This window comes from Lampetra fluviatilis, chromosome 6 (genome assembly GCF_964198595.1).
Source record: "Lampetra fluviatilis chromosome 6, kcLamFluv1.1, whole genome shotgun sequence".
Lineage (NCBI taxonomy): Eukaryota > Metazoa > Chordata > Hyperoartia > Petromyzontiformes > Petromyzontidae > Lampetra > Lampetra fluviatilis.
The window spans coordinates 11,115,190-11,136,161 of record NC_136280.1 but is presented as its reverse complement, the minus strand read 5'-3'; the positions used below and the strand labels follow the sequence as shown (position 1 = coordinate 11,136,161).

Here is a 20,972-nt window from a genome sequence, read left to right as displayed (position 1 = left end):
GCTACATACCGTGCAGAAGAAATTCAACAGACAAACTCTGCTTTTTTGCTCAACATGACTCAAACGCTTGTCGTCTAGTCTTATTTATGTTATAAAACGGTAACTGCAAGGATCTCTATGATTAAGAGACATTCAAATTATACTCCTGAGAACAATAAGAATGCGACCACAGGAGCCACTCTGTTACCAAATTATGCAAAAAATAAATTGTAAACTTTAAACGGTCACCTCTATAGTGGAGTCTGGAATATATGGGATATTGTTCTATGGGGGGCAGCATAAAACAAAAGCATATAAATGGCTAAAAACAAATGTATTTCTTACTGATGTAATCATAGTGACATTTACTGGTTGGAAAAGAGAAGCACGGGTACAGGCACCACTATAAACATCATCCAATCTGGGCCGAAGGTAAAGAGCGGGGCTGTCTGAGATACTCCGGGAATCGGCTAGAAGGTTCCACGAGAGGGCGTGGCCGGAGGGGGAGCCGAGCCGCGCCTGCGGCAATATAAGCGGAGGCGGACTCGTGGTCGGTGTGGGGAGCCTTGGGTCCGGACTGCGTCGCTGTTCGCCGTCATCTCTTTACGTCGTTCGGCCATGTGGCAGATCTCCTGCAAAGTCCCACCACCCTCGCCGGCATGCCGTCAACCAGCGGCGAGGCCGGGAGTGGGTGGATGGAACCACGCTGTGGGATCGACCACGAGTAGCCTGTAGGGATGCTAATATCTACGTGTGTACTCGGAGAAGGAAGAGGATAAGGTTGGCCTGTGGTGTGCCCGAATGTGAATAAAGATGAGAGTACCTCTACACGGCGTGTCGCGGAAGTCGCTCATTACACTTATGTAGAATTGGGGTGACATAGAATGTGTCCTCTGTTTGATTGCTTCTTAAAGTAATTGGTTTAACAATTACAGTCATGAGGGCACTGAGTGACTGATCATCAATGGGTGAAGAGTAGCCGATAATTTAACCTTATGGCGGTACCCCAGGGTACCATAGTACCCTGGCTCTCGCATAATGTCCGTGATGTAGTAATTTTTAGGCTGTTGATGGTCGGCGATGCGGCAATCGACTCATCTCGACGAGCTGTACATTATGTAGCGTCGTGTACAGGATTTCAGCACAATTGTCCTCGCTGTGTTTTGACATCGCGAAGTAGCACTGATTTCAGATCGATTGGTACCCCCGTTGTCGAGTTAAGTACACCCATGGAAAAAATAGTGTCCAGAAATAAAATATTTAATTGCCTTGGCCATTTTGTATTACCGTATTTTCCCACATATAACCCGCGCGGTATACCTCTTTTTACAAACAAAACAAGACCCTTCGGGGTATATGGAGGTGCGGGCTATCCCAAAAATAATTTACCCGTGTGACATGTCATAACTCGTTTAATCTCAATTTTGGAGCTATGGGGAAGTTTTAAGCTTATCTTTTTTCTCTCTCTCTGGCTTTTTGTTTTCTCTCTCTGCCTGTGTCCTCTCTTTGGAATTTTCACACTTAAATTCTAACTTAGTAATCTTTGCAATGCGTAATCAACCGGGCTATGCGTTAATTGCGTGTTGACCGACTCTCTGTGTTGCATTACATTGCATTTCTATATTTTACTAGGTTATTTAATTTTAGTGTGTCTTTCTCCTAATTTTCAAGCTTGCGTACTGTACCACGTCGTCGTCTTGCTTACCGTACCACGTCGTCGTCCACTCATTGACATGCTAATTTTTTCTTTGCCCCCTCCCTCTCTCCGCCCCCGCCCCATCTCTATATTTAAGGCCTCGTCACAGAAACGACCTCTCTCTTTCTGCCGATACGTGTTCTCTCTCTGTGTGTCTTTGTGATGTCTGTCTGCTTGTGTGTCTGTCTATAGTTTTCTGGTTAGATTTTTGTTGCTATTTCTTTTATACCTGATGATAATTGCTTGTGTTGCAATCGAAACGTCGTAGTATGCTATTATTTAATTTATTATTTTATCTTCATATGTGACTTAACCGAAAGAACCAAAGAATAACTCGTTTCATGTTTTCATGGTATGACTATCCACTATGCAACACTTACCTTTGACTAAATGACTGCTGAATAAACCACTACCACTAAAATTGCACATATTATCACGTTTTAAATTATTAGAAGTGTTTGTACAATGAAACGACAACGTTTGACGTGGGCGCACTTTGTTTACCGTAATACTTTCAGTGACTGTAGGGGGTGCGAAAGTTTCAGCTGAGGCTATGGATTGCACAATGGGAAGGGCCTTAACAAGCGTCTACCAGACACGTAATTATAATTGGCGAGTCCCTTAGTCCGCTGCTATTAGGTAAGCACTATACAGTCGCGACCATGAGCTTTGTTTCAAATTTCCAATGGCTTTGTTGCCAGGAGGCAATGGCGTTACCGTAGTGCCGCTATTGTCTGTGCAGTGCGCAATCTACCAGTGCTAAAACTGTACAGTGGTAACTACCGGTCCAGTAGCTGTTATATGATGAGGTCGAATGCTGGTAAGCCTAACAGTATGCTTACTTACGGTACTTATCTACCAGTTATGTCTTAAATTTGGAGCTTTCGTGACTGCAGGAATTACTCTTTGGTTCTTTCGGTAAAGTCACGTATAAAGATAAAATAATAAATTAAATAATAGCATACGACGTTTCGATTGCAACACAAGCAATCATCATCAGGTATAAATGAAATAGCAACAAAAATCTAACCAGAAAACTATAGACAGACATATAAGCAGACAGATATCACCAAGATACATAGAGAGAGAGTAACACGATCTCCCTCTCTGTGCCTGTGTTACTCTCTCTCTATGTATCTTGGTGATATGTCTGCTTATATGTCTGTCTATAGTTTTCTGGTTAGATTTTTGTTGCTATTTCATTTATACCTGATGATGATTGATTGTGTTGCAATCGAAACGTCGTATGCTATTATTTAATTTATTATTTTATCTTTATACGTGACTTTACAGAAAGAACCAAAGAGTAATTCCTGCAGTCACGAAAGCTCCAAATTTAAGATAGAACCACTTCTACGGGGAAGTTTCAAGTTTATCTTTTTCTCTCTCTCTCTGGGTTTTTTGTTTTCTCTCTCTACCTGTGTATTTAGTGTACTTTTTCTGTCTCCACTCGTTTTTTGTCGTTCTTATGTTCTGCTCTGTCTGTGTGTCTCCGTTCCTCTTGTTTTATGTTTTGTCTCTCTTTGGAATTTTCACACTTAAATTCTAACTTAGCAATCTTTGAAATACGTAATCGACCAGGCTATGCGTTAATTGTGTGTTGACCGACTCTCTGTGTTGTATTACATAACATTTCGATATTTTGCTAGGTTATTTAATTTAGTGTGTTCTTTCTCCCTCTTTCCTAATGTTCAAGCTTGCGTAATTGACCACGCGTCTCCGTACTCATTGACATGCTCATTTTTTCTCTAACCCCTCCCTCTCTCCGCCCCCGCCCCCCTCTGTCTATTTAAGGCCTCGCCACAGAGACGATCTCCCTCTCTGTGCCTGTGTTACTCTCTCTCTATGTATCTTGGTGATATATGTCTGCTTATATGTCTGTCTATAGTTTTCTGGTTAGATTTTTGTTGCTATTTCATTTATACCTGATGATGATTGCTTGTGTTGCAATCGACACGTCGTATGCTATTATTTAATTTATTATTTTATCTTTATACCTGACTTTACCGAAAGAACCAAAGAGTACCAGTTATGTGTAACTTATGTATTGGATATTTACTTTTGTTACTTATTTACTGTTTTAAGTTCACTCGTTTCCGGTTAGTTTGTTTTCTTTGTGCACGTTATGATTTTAATGTAAAAATTTGATAGTGGAATGTATTACAAATGTAAACTTTGTATTAATATGATGGAATTAAGCTGCGGTAACGACGTTAAATATATTAATGCATTCGGGGTATATGGAGGTGCAGTCTATCTGAAATTTGTTTTACACAAAACGCTATTTTTGCGGGTTATATGCGTATGCGGGCTGTATGCGGGAAAATACGCTATTTGGTACCCCGGGGCCCCGCCATAAGGATCAATGAACCAGTGTGCAAAAAAGTTATTTATTTATACAAAATGTTGCAAACATGGTTCATCCACAACCTAATCAACTGAGGGATAACCGAAAGTTATTATGCGTTAACTGTGTGTTAGCCGACCCTCTGCGTTGCATTGCATTACATTTCCAAAAATTAGTTTGTTCTCTCAAAATCAGACTTGCTGGGTCTTTCTCTCCCCCTGCCACCGTGGGGTGGATTTCCACACAGCTCTCTCATTGGCATGGTAATTGATCTGCTCCAGCAGACCCACCTCTCTCTCTGCCCCACCACCCCCCTCTCTATTTAAGGCCACGACAAAGAGGCATTGGGTCTCTGTGTGTCTATGTTGTGTGTCTCTCTCTGTCTGTGTTGTCTCTCTCTGCTTGTGTATCTGTCTGTGTGTGTCCATGTCTGTGTTTTGTCTCTCTCTCAAATTTAGTTCTACCTGATGAAGACTGCTTGCGTTGCAATCGAAACGTCGTATACTATTTAATTTATTTTCTTTATACGTGACCTTACCGAAAGAACCAAAGAGTAATTCCTGCAGTCACGAAAGCTTCAAATCAAGAATGTTATATCTTTCACATACAAATATATGTTACGAATAATGTATTAAGACTCAGCTAAGGGGTTCTGCGTATTACAGACCATTTAGCAAACCATATAAAATGCTACTCTGTATTGACAGAGTAACATGGTTTGCTGCTTAATAGAAATCGTTATTTTTTATTCAATATTGGTCTGCCAATACACGGACAGCTTCTGGATATAATAATGTGATTTTCACCAATGAATATAACCCTACGCATGTAAGCACAAAGCGATGTGCCCAGTTTAGTTAACACTCATATCGTGGAAATCTAGTTGTGTTAATATATGCTGAACATGTTTATTATTATTTGTATTATATTCTTTGGGTCTTTCGGTAAAGTCACGTAAATAGGTTCAAATTAATCAAATAAAATAAAAACGACGACGTTTCGATCGCAACACAAGCGGTCGTCATCAGGCAGTCGTCATCAGGCGGTCCTCATCATGATGACGACCACTTGTGTTGAGATCGAAACGTCGTAGTTTATTTATTTTACTTTTATTAATTTGAACCGATCTACGTGACTTTACCAAAAGACCCAAATAATATGAATTCCTGCAGTCACGAAAGCTTTAAGTGAAGATTTATTTGTGTTATGTTAAAATGATATTATTCTGCACGTCAGAAGACAACAGAAGTGGATCGTGTGATAATGTCTTCTCATGTGCAAATTAAGCTCTCACAGAGGACTAAGATTGCATGTAAACTCATCACATTTACATAAACCAATAATTTCACAATGTATGGATCGTAATCAATAATAATAGCATCACATTTTAAAATACAATGATATTCAAGTGAGTAAAAAAAGCGTGCATTGAAGTGCAATGCATCATCACCATCATTATTGGTTTATATAACATAACCCTCAAAGTGCATAAAAATGCCAAACATTAAACAGTGTCGAACCACATTTGATTTTAAGAGTGACTTTTACTGAAAAGTTTGATTCTGTCTGTACTGTATATTTTGGCAGTACCACAATAAACGTGAAATCCATTAACACAATTGATTTAGGTACACTGCTATTTATTGGAGTCAGTACAACCTCTGAAAATAGCTCAGTGGGCTGTGAGACACCTGGTATTATGTGCCATATACAAAATCCATTTGAAAAGAAAAAACATCCGGGCAGAATGAGAAATCCTCCAGGCCAACTTTAGCCCACTTATATTTTCAATGCAACATGTCATGTACAGCTGCTCCCACCAGCTGCTAAATCTTCAAATGACAGCCTGTGTCCAAAAATCAAGCACACTATATTCAAGAACACAGAATCCTACAGTAATTTGTAGCAATAAAATAAACATTAATGCATTCAAGTCCTGTATATCCATACATAAATTGTGGGCTAATCATAAGCAGACCCAAACACTGTACCTGGATTCATTGATGTGTTTAATTCATAATTTGCCTTGATATTGTTGTGAATTACATAAAAATAATTAGGCTCAAGCGAACAAAACACCTTTTTTTGTTACCAGGTGATCACATTGAAGGTATAACAAAACAAAAATCCCTTTACACTAGAATCTAACCTGGGATTCTAAAATCGAAGACCCATTTGACCCATGTATTGCTAGTATTTTTTATTTATTGAGGCAATATGCGGGATCGTTACATCACGTTGCGTCGCGCGTTCGAACCCGTCGACATGAGCAAACCCGGTTGTAGAGAGCAAGGGGTAAAGAGAAAAGGGAGCAGGCCCTGCTGCCCCACACAAGGCAGGGTACCAGGGCCAGATTAAGATTTTTGTAGGCCCTAGACACTTCTGTTTCAAAGGCCTTCAGTGATAACTTTCTCCAGTTGGTATTGCTGCTGCCCATGTTACTACTGCCACTGCCACTCGCTTGTTTTACACGCACTTTGTCCAGCCGCTGGACAATGTCGTTACTGATACGTTCATTATGTAGTCTGTTTCCTAATTATATGGAAGCGCGCTGCGTGCCGCGGTTAAGCAGATTTAATTAGAAATTTTTGAAAAACACAAGGTAAGCCTAAAAATATTAACTGAAAATGTCTTCAACTATTTTTTACTATGATTATCATAATCATATCGGATGATGCAGCTTTAAAAGGATGCCGTTCATTTTCATCTATAACAAATTCAATGTTCTGACAGGACGACCGCATGGCAAACGCCATATTGTTTTACTTTAGTTTCAGCTTAAATATTTGTTTGACTGTTATTTTAGACGTAACATGCCTCACTTAGAACGAGTCAACAACTTGTTACCACTGCAAAGAAATTGCAACGAACAGCCATATGAATATATTTTTTTAAAAATATATCTTGGTTACATTTTTGATCATACAAACAAAAAAAGTGGTAATTTTGTTTTCAAAGGCCCTTTAGTTTTTGTAGGCCCTAGGCACAGTACGTACTAGGGACAGTACCTACTGTGCCGATTGAATTATACGGCCCTACGGAAGGGTTAAAATAGGTATTTAAGGAAGGAAAGGTGGGTGACGAGGGAAGAAAGGGGTCTAACCAAATCACCATAAAATAAAAACCATCAAAGGCGGCTAAAGAGCGATCATACTTTCCCTCCACCCATCTGAGCCCATTTCATTATCTAGTCCATAGGGGTTATACCCCGTATCATCAGTCCACATCTCCCGACTCCCCATACAGCTTGCTCATTTCAGGTGTTGTATGAGGGGGGACAATCTGGCCTCAAATCCCCCCTCCTTGCTCTTAAGAGTATGGCTCAAAATGCTCCATACCCACAATTGCTGGGAACGTACCATAACAACTATGTCCATGCGAGTGGTTGATTTTTTTTTATATAATCCAGTATAAATTATTATTCCTTGGAGAGCAAAAGTAGGGAAATCGTATCAGACAAAGGATAGTGGATGTGGTCGAGGGAACAGGAATCTTACCAATCTCTATAAAATCAAAAGTGTTATCAAGTCTAACCAGAACCTGGTTCATCTTGACCAAGTCTAATAATGCAACTCAAAGGACACAGTACACCAAATGGAGTTCACATCCTTGGAACTTATTTAATTATTCAAAGATATTGCCCATTTCCAGTGCATTTGGATATTATGATACCTGTATCAAACTTGCATAATTTGCAGCTGATAAGGCCACCATCGGAGGAAATATATATGCATAATAAAAAAACATTAACAGGTGATTTTTTTAGGTACTGTATGCCTGTATCATAGTAACGCCCATTGTGTTAGGAAAGACACATAGATATGACTGCTGCTAATGCATGTACGCATATGTATTCTGGTGAGGCTCGCAGGCTTTTGTGGCTGTTTAAAGTGATGTCTTGCAGTCTAGACAATTTTAACCTTGGCGTACATTATTTGACAGACATTTTGATGTTTTGCTTCAAAACCACTTTATATTACTATAATATAAAAAAGCACCTACATGGCTTCCCATTCCAATAAAATAAGTTCAATAATGTCTCTGCTGTTGGGTTGCAGAGGTCATTCTGCTATCTCTCATCAAAGCCTCAAGAGATGAAGCGGCACCTGTAACGTCTATGGTCCTACATGAGCATACCAATGTCAGTTATGACGTTAACATAATCCGTGACAAAATGTACAAATCCCTTACACAAAGCGCTTGTCACAAGTTATCTTTTTTATCTATATCCATTTTGGCTGGTTGAAATAGTTGGAAACATTGATCTTGTAAATTTAACACGTAGTTCGCTTTTGCAGCCAATATTATTGATTCACAATTGATTTTTTTGAGGGTTTCAGATCACATTCATAAAATGTATGTCATATACCCTTCTCTACCCAGTACAGCCAATTAATAAAGTTGTCACATGAACAAACATGGCAATACTTCAGCAGTACCACCGTGTGTTGGAGTGTTGGAGTGATTCACAACATCAAAAATTAGGTACGGACATTTTCCTCGTAGTTCAACCAGCATCATCAGGCAGTTTCCAGCATTACAAATCATTGATATTGAAAAATTCATGAAAAGGAAATGTGTATTTTAAACTAATATGAACAAAATAAACAAATGCAATAAATATAATGCATTTTCAAGCAATTCAGAAGGGTACCTTGTAGATTCTACAGTACTTCCATGAGCAAATAAAGGAGTGTCTGGATAGGAAATAGCGTAATATTACTACTTCTGGGTTCACATTTAGAACAGAATGATTTGTGCTTTATTTCATTTTCAGCTGCAGAAGAAGATGTTGAACCAATGTTAATGGTACCATAAGCAATGACTTGCACTGGCTCTAATGTCCATAACCAAGAGTTGGCTAAAACCCCTAATTGTAATTGAAATGGGCTCTTTCTACAGCCATCGGAACATAATTAATTCGAATCGTTCTTCTGTTGGGGAGGAACAAATATATAGCAACCAGTAAGATGCCATGTGGCACAACGTTAGAAGAATCTGCGGCTTGCGAATGTTAAGGTGCAAGCTCCAATTCCTTGTAGAGGATTAACTCAGCCTTATGTTCCACGTAGGGATGATACAATGATAACCCCCTTAAAGGGAAAGTCAAAATAGTCCTATAAAACACTTGCCACCAGAAAACTCATATAGAATTTCCACCACTGGCTCTGGACTGATAAACAGGAAGTGTGCAATGTCGCTTGCTCATTTGAGTGGGAGACCACTTCATTTTTTGAGCGATGGACTGCTCGTCGCCAACAATGTTTTCTACTGGACATCTGTGAAAAAGAGCTTCGTAGTTCATCGGATTCCTCCAGTCTAAATAAAGATTCCGATTCTGGTATGTCAAGTTATGAAAACAAAGACTAATTCATTTGAGTGCATCACATATTTTAAGTCCACACTAAGGGTAACATTGTTAACAAAGAAGTGTACATGTAAAACCTCATATCGTCTGTGAAAATGCATAGAGGGACCATAATTTCCTTACACAATACGAAACCAATATAATGAGGGCATTTGAAAGCACAGTATGGGTGCTATTTAAGTGAAACCCAATGCACGCAAGCATACCTCCTGGGAGCGCAACTGCTTAATGTATTCATACGAATCATCAGCAAGGTGGTTCACGGCTCTCTGCTCTTACCAACAATGGTAAGGAGGGAACATTTCTCACAACACATTTAGTCATGACACAGCATACAACAGCCTATCTTGTTAATGAGAGAAGAGGGCATAGTTTACACCTTCGCTTTAGTGCACAGGACATCCCTTTAAAAATGCAGCATGCTCAATTGATCACAACCATTACATAAAGGGGTGGAGTTAGGGGACTAGCCAGGTCACATTGTTCTAAACGCTTAGGCTTAAAGCAGCATGTCATTTACACAGGTGTACCTCAACAGTGCTATTTAAAATACCTTACATGAACTAACTAAAGCCTCTATGGAGGGCCAAGTGTATGCAATGCTGTTTATAAGTGAAACATTTGTCAGTTTAACACGTAGGCTTTCGCGACTAATAAATCCATGATAGAGGCAATTTTTTTAGGGTTAAATATAAATGCGTCCCTAAACCCGCCACCACCCGAAACAGCTAATTAGTAAGGATTGCCATGTGAACAAAACATGACAATTAGTTACTAGTTCAGCAGTATGAGAGCTTGTACCCCGGCAATTAAATGATAAAGGGCTGTACATTATCATTACTAGACGTATTCCATATAAGTAATACTTAAATTCATATTTGATTAATTGTTGAACAACTGTAATTGGCACGTGGATATGTGCTTAACGCACCAATTATTATATTACAGCTTCCCGTTACGTTGAATAACAATTATCACAACCAAAATGTATGAATCAATGAAATACCAAAACCTATGTGTCCGGGTAAACGATACAAACGAGACAGACAGTAACGCACATGTAGTGTAAATAATTCCACTTAACATTTTTTTCCATACCTGCTTTCAGAAAATATGGGCACTCTCCAGCCCTTGACCTGGCTGAGCTGCGAGTGGGAGAGCTGGATGTGAAGCGGCAACCGGGGCAGCCACACGGCCAGCTCCAGCCCCGCCCGCAAGTGCTCGTGGGTCACTTGGATGTGCGCACGGGTGGAGCCGGCGCTCTCCCGCCCGTCCACGTACACGTAGTCGCACGACTCGGTCACCTGGCGCGCCGACAGAGAGATGCGTGTCACAGCACCGCACAACTACACCCACCCCCCCACCGACCGACACCCCTGCCACCCCACACCCCCGAGCAGGGAGTGGCTAATTAATCGTGCGTAATTCAAAGTCAAAGTGACTCCCAGCTTAAACATGTGTGGAGTGGTGGTCGCCATCGTCAATATCTCCATGAGTAGTGATGAGGCGTAGAGGGAGCACGCTGGCTTGTATAAACCATTAAACATGCACCGTCCACTTAATGGTGAACGTTAGAGAATCCACGACGTTCTTTGAAAAAGAGTGTACCCGTGCCATGGTCAAAATTTGATATATATACTATACATATCTCTCGCTAATTGCTTAATTGTGAAAGGCATATTGCAACAGTACCAGTCACTGATAGATTCATGCCCACTTTCAGGCCGGTGTGGCGTTTACCTTGAGCCACACAGTCAAAGCTGCCACAGGGGACCAAATGCTACAGGGTGCCTCAAAATATACGACATGGGATGGGCAATATGAATATTGAATGATGAAGATGTTAATGGAGGCCCTTGGGTAATTTTAATGTTTCATGGAAGGGACCGGTCACCATAAACCAAATTCAATGTCCCAGTGGTACTTGTTTTATCAACCTCAGATGGATAATGGGTTGTATCAACCCTCGAGTGAAAAAGTTGAACTGAACCTGTGCATTGTAAGTTGAGTGATTAATGCTGCTGACATTTTCTTGGTTTTTTCGGTAAAGTCACGTAGAAGGGAAGTAATAAAATAATACAAATAAAACATAATAAAATAATTCTCACGCACTCCAAGAAGGGCGTGGAGCTGATGGGTAGTGTTACCAAATCTTTCCTTTCTTTTTTTTATATAAAAGTCTCCGCGCTCGCGCTTGCGGGGGATTTGGCTCTCGGACGGTGGGCTCAATGTAGAAAAAAATTTGACAGGCGGCACGCCCTAAGCCCCGCGGTGGGAATAGGCTATTTCCCATCCGTAAATAAACTTTAAAGTAGTTTAATTAACGCATTTGTGCCGTTTCTATTATGAATTATTTACTTATTGTGCGCCGTCGACCGTACCAAGTGACGCCAATTGCATGGGGGGGGGGGGGGGGCGGACCCTGCCAAGTCATGCGCGTTCACTTGAGCTCACGGGGGACATTTTATTTTACGCGTTTAACATGGAATAGATATACACATCACGTTGTCGATTTCTCTTCACAGTGTGATGTCCTCTTCCCCCCCCCACCCCAATGCGTGCAGTTACTGATATAAAGTCCTTAGATATTAATTTAATATTATTAAAGCGGTTACATAGTATTATTCTGGCGAGGGCGGGGGGATGGTGGGGGGGGGCAACGTCTCACCTCCTCCGGCTTGCCAATCTAGGCGAGGCCGCGGGCTCTGCACGGGACGAGGCGTCACCACGCCAATGTAAAGTACAATTTTATTCTATATTTCTAACGTTTACAAATATTACAATGATAATGTTTGTGTGCACATAACAACTCTGCTTCATTCTTTACTATTATGAAACTAATAAGTTGCCTAATACTCTATTACTATAATAATGTTCATGTGCAGAAACTAAATGCGTGTGCCTGTGTGTGAGTCCATATGTGTTTGTGTGCATGTAAGTCGATGGGTTTCTATGTGTGTGGGTCCATGTCTGTGTGTAAGTCCATGTGTGTCTGTCTTTTTCAAACGGACAACGCCCCGTGTGTGTACATACAAGTGTTTGTGTGTGTGTGTCAGTCCAATTGTGTGCGTATCTGTCGCTGTGTGTGTGTTAGTCCACATGTGTGTGTTAGTCCATACGTGTGTGTTTCACTCGATGTGTGTAAGTCAATGCGTGTGTGTGAGTCGATGTGTGTGCATGGCTCCATCTGAGTGTGTAAGTCAATGTGCGTTTGTGTGTATATGTGTGTCAGTCGATGTGTGTGTGTTAATCCATGTGTGTGTATCTAAAGTAGATGTCTGTGTGTCACAGTCCATATGTCTATGTGTGTGTAGGGTAATGTGTGTGTCAGTCTATGTATGTGTGTGTAAGTCCATGTGTTTGTGTGTGTGAGTCGATATGTCTGTGTGTGTCAGTCCATGGCTGTCTGTGTTAGTCGCTTTGTGTGCATGGCTCCATGTCAGTCAGTGTAAGTCCATTTCTTTGCATGTCTGTAGGTCCATGTGTGCGTGTGAGTGAATGTATGTGCTTTATTGACCTACTCAAGGCCTATGATACCATCAGTAGGCCTGGCCTCTGGGTTGTTCTTCATGCTTTCGGAGTCCCTCAAACTTTGCTCATGATCCTTAAGGACCTTCATGATGGTGAGCGGCCCCGCGTCAAACTACATGGCCATCAGTCAGAGCCATTCCCTCTACACCTTAGAGTGTGACAGGGATGTCCTCTGGCTCCACATTATTTAACATATCTTTTGACCACGTAGTTCGTGAAGCCTTCAATGCCTGTTCCCGAGGAATTACCATATGGTACAGATACAATGGGAGGCTGATCGATGCCCGGGTGCGGTCAAGGGATGCCTCCCTATTGCTCAACCATGTTATGTATGCTGATGCTCTGGTGATTGCTGCTCACTGCGGCTGAACCTGAAGCTTGCCACTAAGAGGTGGGGCCTTACCATCAGACCCACCAAAACTAAGCACCTGCCTGGGTATTTTGCACCATCAAACAATCCACCCCCACAACTCACAATTGGTGATGCAGTAGTTGTGGAGAGATTGCTGAGATTCCCATACCTGGCCAGTGTGCTCATGACCGGCTCCGGTTTAACAGCAGAGGTCTCACTCCAAATCAGTCGAGCGCCATTATCTTTTCATCGGCTGCGTTACGCTGTGTGGAAGCTACCTGGTCTTTCGCTCCGCATGAAGCTCCAGGTCTTCTCGGCCACGGTAATTCCTTTCCTTGTCTATGCTTGCGAAACGTGCACCCCCCTAATGGAACATCTTCGCCAGTTAGATACATTTAGGCTGGCCTGCTAACGATCCTTTCCTGGATTTAACCATATATGTGTGTGTGCGTTAAGTTGACATGTTTCTATGTGTGTGGGTCAATATCTGTGTGTAACAACCTCCTACCTCCTCACGGTGCCGGACGGGCAACACTGTCGTGGACATTGCTATGGGGGGAGGGCCAATGTCCATTGGCCTTTCCCCTAATGGCATCTGTGACCGCCACAGTGGCTAAACGGGGGCTCTGGACGGGTGCAAGGGGCTGGTAACCCCTCCATCTTCAATTCATTCCCACAAAACCACGACTTAAACATAAATATGTAACTAATAAGCTTGTGCCGGAGGCCCCGGGGGAACAGGCGTTCATGACGTCTCCTGGCCAAACCCCAATTGGCGGAGCCAGGAGATTGAATCTTCACCCTCGGGGCTCCTCCAGAAACAACGAAAAACCATTGCGGATAGCCACGTGGAATGTTCGAACGCTCACTGTGGAGGAGAGGCTGCCACTCCTTTGTCGGGAGCTGGACCGGTACCGCCTGGATCTCTGTGGCATTCAGGAGGTCCGGTGGACCGGTTCTGGCTCCTGCCACCATGAGGGGTGGACAGTCCTCCACTCGGGACAGGAGACTGCCAAACAACAGGGTGTGGCTCTTCTTCTGAACAAAAGAATGAAGGGGGCATGGGAGCGTGGCGGTGAGGTGTGGGAAGCTGTAAGCCCCAGGATACTTTGGGCTCGCCTTCCCATCAACCGGAGGCAAGGAGTGGTGATCTTGGTTACTTATGCCCCCACCGAAGACGAACATCCATGGAGGGATGCAGGCAAAGCCAATGAGTCAGATGCCTTCTATGACCTCCTGTCACAGGTGCTGGCTAAAGTGGCCACTCGGGACAGAGTCATCTTGTTGGGTGACTTCAATGCCCGAGTTGGTCACGATGCTGGCACCTGGTCTGGAGTGATTGGAAGGCATGGGCCAGATCAACTCAATAACAACGGTAGAAGGCTGCTAGATTTTTGTGCAGCTCATGGGCTTGTAATTACCAACACGCTCTTCCGGCATCGGTGCATCCACACAACATCATGGATGCATGCCGGGTCCAAGCAAGAACATCTGCTGGACTACATAGTGACAGACCAGCGGATGCGAGCCCATGTCCTTGACACCAGAACCTACCGTGGAGCTAATCTGCCCTCTGATCATCGACTAGTCATCTGTAAGATGCGCCTGCCATTCTTCCACTCCGGTGGTGGGTGTACACCTAGGACCCCATTCCAACCAAAAGTGGCCTGGTCTCAGTTAGCTGATGAAAGTTGCAAGCGAGAATTTCATCATCGCTTGCAGCTGGGGTTGGCATCGTGCCTCACTCCTCCTGATGTCGAGGGTAAATAGGCGAGGTTTAGGACTGTGACTCATGCAGCAGCAATGGCTGCTTTGGGTACGCGGTCCAGACCTCACCAGAAACCCTGGCTGACAGAGGAGGTGTTCAGGTTAGTTGAGAAAAAGCGACAGGCCCACTCTCATCGGCTACAGCATCCCACGTCAGAGAATGAGGAGGTTTACCGCAGCCTTCGCTCGGAGGTTCGGAGAGCCGTAAGGCGCTGCAAGGATGGGTGGTGGTCGCGGGTTGCTGAGGAGATGGAGTCTGCCTCAGTGGCCCGCGATCACAAATCACTATTTATCTCCATAAAAAAAGTAACCTGCAGCGCCACACCTATTACCATCATTAGGGGAAAAAACGGTAATCCAATCTCCGACCCCCAGGAACAGGTTTGCAGATTTGCTAAGCATTTCTGTGAGGTCCTGGGGGAGAGGAAATCTCTCAGCCAGGAAAACATCATGGCACAAAGTGAGGATAACCCTGCTGAGGCTGCGGTGCCTCAAATATTGGAAGAGGTCACCCCCTGTGAGTGGCTGGCTGAGGTGCCATCTTTTGAGGAAGTACTGAAGGCGATCCAGAGTCTGAGACCAGGAAAGGCACCGGGCAGAGATGATCTCCCAAGCGAAATGCTGAGGGAGGGTGGCGTTTGTGCACAGACTGCCCTATATGACATCATAACAACAGTCTGGACCACAGGACGGGTTCCACAGGATTGGAAGGATGCCCTGGTGGTCCCCCTCTTTGAGAAGGGGGACCGCACAGACTGTAACAACTACAGGGGTATCTCACTCCTCAGTGTGCCGGGAAAGGTCCTGGCAAGGATTATTCAACATCGCCTTGCTAGGCACGCTGAGGAGAGGCTTGCGGAGCCCCAATGCGGTTTCAGGAAAGGGCGGTCCTGCACAGATGCCATATTTTCTATCCGTCTGCTACAGCAGAGGTATAGGGAATTCCAACAAGACCTACATCTCTGCTTTATTGACTTGGTCAAGGCCTATGATACCATCAGTAGGGCTGAGCTCTGGGCTGTTCTTCGTGCTTTTGGAGTCCCTGACCCTCTGCTCACGATCATTAAGGACCTTCATGATGGTGAGCGGGCCTGGGTAAAACTACGTGGCCGGGAGTCAGAGCCTTTCCCTGTACACCTTGGGGTGCGACAGAGATGTCCTCTGGCTCCAACATTATTTAACATCTATTTTGACTGCGTAGTTCGTGAAGCCTTCAATAGCTGTACCGGGGGAATTTCCATTTGGTACAGATATAATGGGAGGCAGATCGACGCCCGGTGCGATCAAGGGATGGCTCCCTATTGGTCAACCAAGTTATGTATGCCGATGATTTGGTAATAGCTGCTCATTCAGAAGAGGAGTTGGAGACGCTGCTGCTGAGACTGGAGCGTGCCACCAAGAGGTGGGGCCTTACCATCAGCCCCACCAAAACCAAGCACCTGCCTGGGTATTTTGTACCATCGGACACTCCACCCCCACAACTCCCAATCGGTGATGGGGCAGTTGTGGAGAGAGTGGAGAGTTTCCCATACCTGGGCAGTATGCTTATGACCGGCTCCAGTTTAACAGCAGAGGTCTCACTCCGAATCAGTCGAGCGGCAATATCTTTTCATCGTTTGCGTAACGCTGTGTGGAAGCTACCTGGTCTGTCGCTCCGCACGAAGCTTCAGGTCTTCTCGGCCACGGTCATTCCCTCCCTTCTCTACGCTTGCGAAACGTGGACCCCCCCTAATGAAGCATCTTCGCCGGTTGGAAACATTTAGGCTGGCCTGCCTACGATCCATCCTGGGTTTAACCAGGCTGGATTGTGTGAGGAGCTCACAAATCCTTGAAAGATCTGGGCAAAGTCCCATCGGTGAGCTCCTCCGGCAGGCAAGGCTGCGTTGGCTGGGTCATGTAGCCTGCATGCCCAGCCACCGCATGCCTGAACAGCTTTTGTTCGGCCGGATCGAGGGGGCTAAACGGGCTGGAGAAGAGATGGAGTGATGTGGTACAGGAGGACGTGGAGCTGAGTGGACTTGCCGATGACTGGTACCAGCGGTGTCAAGATCGGCCTCAGTGGAGGAGGCTCGTGAAGGACGCTTCTGGGCAGTTGGAGGCAGTCGCCCTCCAACAACAACGGAGGGTGGAGGAGCGACGCTCACAACAATGAGCGGAGCGCCGGGTGGCTAAAGCACAGTAAGTTGGTACAGTAGGGGGCACAGGTGGTGCATCAGCCAGTCATCTCGGTCAGTCGACCCGTGGCACCTGGGTCTGCCCCGTGACCTCCTTGCCAGCGGGCGTTCGACACTTCACGTGGCCTCAAGGTGCACTTGGCCTGGCACAAGAGTCGTGGAGACGTTACCGCCACTTAGTGGCGAATGGCGGTTGTTGTTGTTGTGTGTAAGTCCATGTGTGTATCTTCCTTTTTTGCCCGAGCAACGCCGGGTACTTACCGCTAGTACTTGTATATATTATGTGGAGAGACGAATGAGATAATCTGCTTATCTTTTTTACTACATTCTCCACAATGGCACCAACCATTATTTTGTGCTGCAGTATCTAACCACACAGCTCCCATGAACATTTCAGAAAATGTTAAATAAACTTGTTAATTCACAAGCACATCTTTTATACGAATTTGTTTCAAATGACATAGACATATTATTGGGATGTTTTGTTGACACAAATATAATAAAGTAAATGTTATGTATTGTATAAGCTATGTATATTTAATACGACCGATTTACATGTGTTTTATTATATCTACATGAGTTATAGTTGATGTCACTGTTTACACAAATCTGCATGTGTATCTGTTTGTTTATCACTGTCTCGGAGTTTGTTTTACTCCTAAATATTGATGAACGTAAGGTTTCAGTGTCATTGTTATCTCTTTAGTTGTGTGCAAGTATTTTGTAATTTAATCAGAGCAAGTTTAAGGCTGATAAAGATATTATGATTCTTAATTCAAAGTGATCGCTTATATGCACATGTGATGACCCACATATAGACTCAAGATGATTTTGTATTATCGTAAGTCTCAATTCTTGTCATTGTAATTTATTGTTGTGGATATATTATCAGTATAAAGAATACAACAGTAGCTAATGATGTATATCAAATTACACGATATGTAACATAAGATAAAACAAGCCCCAATTAAAATTGTAAAAATAATGTTAAAATTTCAGATATAAGTATAAGATAAAGTCTTGAAATTCACATCATGTTTATATTACAACTCTGCTAAGAATGTATTATGTCTTCCACCTTGGTTAAGCTATCAAACGCGAACATATCACACATTTACAATGCACGCTTTCCAGAATGTAAGACCGATTCGATCAGCAGCAAAATACATTGTGTTTTTCTTAGTTTATACTTTTCATATTTGCCAAACACTATCTATGAGATTGCACGAAGACAGCAACAAAATACAAATCAGAAGAGCAGTCTAGCAACGAAATATACTCTCAACAAGGCTAGGCACAGCGACAATATAAGATAGTCGATGTGACAAACAAAAATCTCATTGAGGAATCACCTAGCTTCTCTCTCCCATGGCAACCATAGACCTCGCTAAACCACTTGAATGCAACGTGGGATATGCGTGTGTATACTTTCCACAAACGGAATATCAAAACTATGAAACTATATTTGTTTTACCAGGTAAAGCCCACTGGGCTATATAGCTCTTTTTCAGAAGTGACCTGGCCGCAATTGACAGCTAAACGAAGTGGCTTGTCACGTGGAAATTTACAGCAGCCAAATGCTCGAAACACATGTTTCTATATGTGGGTGGAAAAAACCGGAGGACCCAGAGAAAAATCCACGCAACCACGGGTAGAACATTCAAACTCCAAAGATACAGACATCAAGGTCGGGATGAAACCCAGTATACAGTATATAAGTTTAAAAAAATGTTATGAACATTGGATTAGACAAAGAAATCATAAACATAAAGGGAGAAAATGTTAATAATATTAGACGTGCTGATTAAATGATGCAGAGGTAGGAAAATACATAAGTCAAGTTTGATACATTATAGAAAATTATTGAGGAAGCACACATACGGGAAAATAAACGCAACATAATGTTTATCTAAGCAAATTACCGACGGTGGAGCAGAAACATGCACACTGGAACAGAAATTGATGCACAAAATGAAAGGACACAAATAATACATGCCAGGAATTACACTGAGAAGGGACGAGGGACACACGGATCAGAGAGCAACTCGTTCACTGTGAATAAAAGAGAGGGCTGGGCCGGACACATCGTTAGAAAGGGTGATAGCCAATCAGCAATACTTGTAATTGAATGACAACTCAAGAAAGAAACACGCCCAAGAGGATGACTACTGTGGAGATGGAGCAATGAGATCAGCTCGTGTGCAACAGTAATAATGAACAGAGCAATGTCTGACTGTGAGGAAATGGTGATAATGTTGCCTTCATCCAGCAGTAGATAGACCATTGCTTATGTTGCTGCTGCTGATGATGTCCTTAAATAATAAACGCACATATTTCACAATATTAATGACGATATTTGCATATCTTGTTGTTTTAATATTGTGCAACGTATTGGGTGTTTGGACAGTATAAAGTGCGTTGGCTTCTATTCAAAAGGCTGAAGCATATTTACGATTGCATTTGGAATTATATATTATTGGCAGTGAAGAGAGACTTACAGATGGATTTTGTTTTGACTATTATACAGAACTCAAACCAGAACAAATCTATGCCTTGTATACAAATCTACGGCCATGTGTATAAATCTATGCAAAGGGAATAAAAAAACCCAATATTACATGCCAAAGGTTGCTTTGTGTGCTACATGTACAATGTATTTATCAATATATTTTAGACGGAATAAAGTATGCTATTGTGTTTTAACGATGGCCTGTTGTGCATTCCAGGGACGTGCGGTCAGGGGAGGCAGGGAAGGCAGAGCCTCACCTGTCATACTCCAATGAAAATAGCTGTCACGAAAAGGAAAAAAGAATAAATAAAATAAATATTACGATTTTTCCACTGATCTGTGTTCTGATTGCGCAAACCCTCAGGAACTGGATGGAGCGCGAGCAATAAGCACTTGCCTGTTACTATCTCAGTATGTCACTAATGTAATGTTTGTAGACCCCTTCATTTCATGTCCTCGCCTTCCATACTCCAGGTAACTTATTTCACGTATGTGTATAAGGCGATTTAGGCTCGCTGGTCTCGTCATGAAACTGCAATGAAAAAGCACCAAGGGAGGCAGCTATCACATCTGCCTCACTGAGGGGGACGTGTCTAACACGCCCCCTAAATGAGGACACGCCCCCCCGTGAGGCCACGCCCCCTCCGTGAGGCCACGCCCCCTCAGTGTATGAATCTGGCTCTGACACCAGCCAGTGCCTCCCCAGCCATTGACCTCACCGCACGTCACTGGTGCATTCATGCTTTCATGAATTTTACACATTTTCTGAGTGAAGCATTGAATGTGACCAATGAACGAGTAGCAAACATTTCAATAGGTTTTTATGCATGATCCATTCATTACATCGTCCAATCAGCAATGCGACATGTTCTAGAAAACCAAGTGTGACTAGACAATATCTGCAGATAGCCTTAACACATGAAGCTTGGGTTATCAGCCTCGTGTAACGGCCAAAAAATAAATGCATGATTTAAGAAAGACACAGTTTTCTTTATTTATCCAAAGCAATACAAAAGTAGCATCGTATTGCCTAGATTGTGAGATTGTGGCATGCTCCCAATGAATTTTGCAACACAGAGGATATATCAAAGTATTGTCTCTAAAATATATATTTTAGATATTAGATTGTTTTTCTTGTACAGTGGAATGTCATGTTACTTTTACCACATCAAATACACCAATGGTCCACCCATCACAACATAAACAATGCTACTACATACTTGCCTGGTGTATATAACTAATTATTAAT

At 42.9% G+C, this 20,972-nt stretch overlaps 1 protein-coding gene across 2 annotated transcripts in view; it reads right to left on the bottom strand.

Annotated features, from left to right (window-relative positions):
• LOC144933144 (transmembrane protein 132D-like) overlaps positions 1-20,972 on the bottom strand; it is a 453,645-nt gene that overhangs the window by 85,198 nt on the left and 347,475 nt on the right. For both annotated transcript variants that reach the window (XM_078857732.1, XM_078857733.1), the window contains one exon: positions 10,489-10,694. In XM_078857732.1, the coding sequence (XP_078713858.1) occupies positions 10,489-10,694 (206 nt within the window). The remainder of the gene's footprint in view (positions 1-10,488; positions 10,695-20,972) is intronic.